Here is a 3,067-nt window from a genome sequence, read left to right as displayed (position 1 = left end):
TCATTTTATTCAAGAGTAAATCAGTTTTTTGTCTCTCCTGTAAAATTTTCCTTTCTGGGGTTACGAGGTTTCATCACTCCACCAGCGATATATTCATTAGATTATATTAATCCTGTCGGTCTCGTGGAAAGAATAACATAAGAAGGATTTGGCTTTTTCAAGAAAGACAACGCAAATTTCAAGACACATACATTTCAAACGTTTTATCGGTTTTTCTACCAAGCAATGTCACCATTTCTGGCCTGGTTTGTTCGTTTTTATTGTGGATCTAAGAGTGCAACGGCCTCCGCCCCCTCCCCCCTCCCCTCTCCCCCCCCCCTATTTTAAAAAAAAAATAGCCCAATGACCGACAAATACCAACAAAGTCAAAGGCAAGTCAGGAAGAATCATGCTGTTTCTGACGTGTCAAACATGCATACGGAAGCTACGTATACCACGATTTGTATGAGGTCTGTCCATGATAATCCTTAATCCTATTTTGCAAAAAGAAACCCCAAAAAACCCAAAACGTTGCTTTCATAGGGTTTTCTATGAGAAGTTTGTCAACTACCGTATTGTTGGGGCAAAATAGCTTCCTTTGCAATAACGTTTTGCTTGAATATAGAATTGGGCCATCCAGAGCGCTCTGAATCTTCAAAGTTGACACGCCCGCCATTTCTCTCTCTCTCTCTCTCTCTCTCTCTCTCTCTCTCTCTCTCTCTCTCTCTCTCTCTCTCTCTCTCTCCTCTCTCTCTCTCTCTCTTTCTCTCTCTCTCTCTCTCTCTCTCTCTCTCTCTCTCTCTCTCTCTCTCTCTCTCTCTCTCTTTCTCTCTCTTCCATGATAAGATCAGATGATTTGACGAGAAAGTACATTATGCTTAATGACCTATAGAGCAAAACAACTTTCTTTTGGGACAGACCTTGTACAACAATATGTTGCTACGAATACTCACTACAAATTCCAATGATATTGTACAAGCAAATAATGTGATACATGGTATTTTAAACTTTCGTGGTACTGGAGTATTAACATGGCCCCGTGTAACTAACAAATCTGATTGAATGTCTGAAGAGTTCATTAGAATGTTTCAGTTGGGTTTTTTTTCCAGAAAATCCCTCAAAACGGTATCTCAGCTGTAAATTTGAACGGTTGTGTGGTCCAGTAGAGAAAGATCCCCCCCCCCCCCACACCCCGCCCCCTCCCTTTTATTTCTACCAAAGAGGCTACATAACAAGAGGGGCCACTTCTCTCGTTGAGCCAATTAAAAAAGTGTCCTCAAAATTCGGTGGCGCCCTCTTCGCAAAAGCGCACCTTTTGCAAACAGAGTTATCCTACTTGAGTTTTAAAAAATCAAAGTGAAACTAGCAAGTTTTTGAATGAATTTCGGAAGAACGCTTTTTTAAAATGGTTACGCTGACAAAAAACCTCTTCCGGAGGAAAGGGTGATTGTTTTCTTCGTTTAATTTGACTTTAGAATGAAAGGCGAGAGGTCATTAAAATTTTTGAAAACCCAAAAATTCCGCACTGAACGAACCCGAACTGCTGACGAACAGCAGTCGATCTGCGCACGAAGGAGGTGCTATTCCTATTCCTCTTCTGGAAAAGCGAAAGAGAGCTTCAAAACAGACTGCAGCGCCATCTGAAGCAAAGAGCGAACTTCCTTCGGACACTTTTTTGGCTGAGTGGCCCATCTTGTTATTTACTATCTTTGTTTCTACTCGCGCAACATGGCAGGAAGATATAAAACGTAATTATAACTTTCTTATCTCATTTAGGATCAAATATTTCTTTTGGTAAAAGTCTTCTTAAAAGAGCAGCTATACCAGGACCGATGCAAATGAGAAAATGCGTGTAAAGTGCTTTTCCCAATGACCGAATAGAGGGTCGAACCTCCGAATTCACAATTTGACAAATACGAGCCCGATTGACCAACCTCTAGACTACCGCCACAGTTGTTCTCATTCTCTCTCTCTCTCTCTCTCTCTCTCTCTCTCTCTCTCTCTCTCTCTCTCTCTCTCTCTCTCTCTCTCTCACTCACTCTCTCACTCTCTCTCACTCTCTCTCACACACACACACCTCACACACGCACACACACACACACACACACACACACACACTAAAAACATAAAAAAATGTTAATGCACATTGGCAAACCGGTAAACGTATGTTCAATGTTTTAGTAAGAGATTCACGGTACTTATAACTCTATTAGACTATTAGATTATAATATACGTGCAGAAGATTAGAGGTGTTACAAGAGAGTAACAAAGACTTAGACAACAACCCAAAACTACACATTCATCTCAACAAAAACACACGGACACTTGATATTGGGAAGTAATACCCCAGCATTTTTCCCCAGAAAAAGACTTTAGCTTACCTCATCAATATCCAGCTGCAGGAATTCATTACTGGTGGTGAAGACAGCGTGGAAGTTATCAAGCGTATAGGAGTGTGCTTTTTGCTCCAACCCGCTGCAAAAGTAGCTCTGCGCAAACTTTCGAATGCCAATGCAATTCTCAGGGGTCAATTCTTTGGTCAAGAATTCGCAGCACGCCTTCATGTTCAGATCAAACGATAAGCAAAGTTTATGATTACAGGAAAACATAAAATCCAAACAGTATGCTTATCTCTCTCTCTCTCTCTCTCTCTCTCTCTCTCTCTCTCTCTCTCTCTCTCTCTCTCTCTCTCTCTCTCACACACACACATACATAAGTGTCTCAATGTCTACTCAGACCCCCGAAAAATACTACACATGCACAATACAATATAAAGAGATAGATAGATAGAGAGATAGATTTAGATAGAAATATATGTAATTTGTCCTTGTGACTCTATCCCTCTAGTGCTTTCATTTACTAAGAGTCTAAGAAAGAATCCGAGACAAGAGTTCAAAGACATGAAGTATATACAGGACTCTCTGGGCTGGGGGAGGATTGTGCAAGAGCCAGAAGAGTAATGCTATTGAGATGTCGGTTCATGTGCTGTTGCTGTGATTATATCATTATCTCTTATTATTTTTATTCGATTTGATGTATACTGGATAGTTTTTATCCTCTATCCGTTATGACTGCCTGCGCTGCATAC

General features: G+C 40.7%; 1 protein-coding gene across 1 annotated transcript in view; it reads right to left on the bottom strand.

Moving 5' to 3' along the window:
• The window catches only part of LOC101858000 (kelch-like protein 10), a gene marked incomplete in the record, with an annotated part of 69,593 nt that overhangs the window by 40,932 nt on the left and 25,594 nt on the right, over window positions 1–3,067 (bottom strand). Inside the window, 1 exon segment of the mRNA XM_013090637.2 lies at window positions 2,361–2,537. Coding sequence (XP_012946091.1) covers window positions 2,361–2,537 — 177 coding nt within the window.

This window comes from Aplysia californica, unplaced genomic scaffold (genome assembly GCF_000002075.1).
Source record: "Aplysia californica isolate F4 #8 unplaced genomic scaffold, AplCal3.0 scaffold00028, whole genome shotgun sequence".
NCBI classification, from domain to species: domain Eukaryota; kingdom Metazoa; phylum Mollusca; class Gastropoda; order Aplysiida; family Aplysiidae; genus Aplysia; species Aplysia californica.
This window is presented reverse-complemented; position numbering and strand designations above follow the sequence as displayed.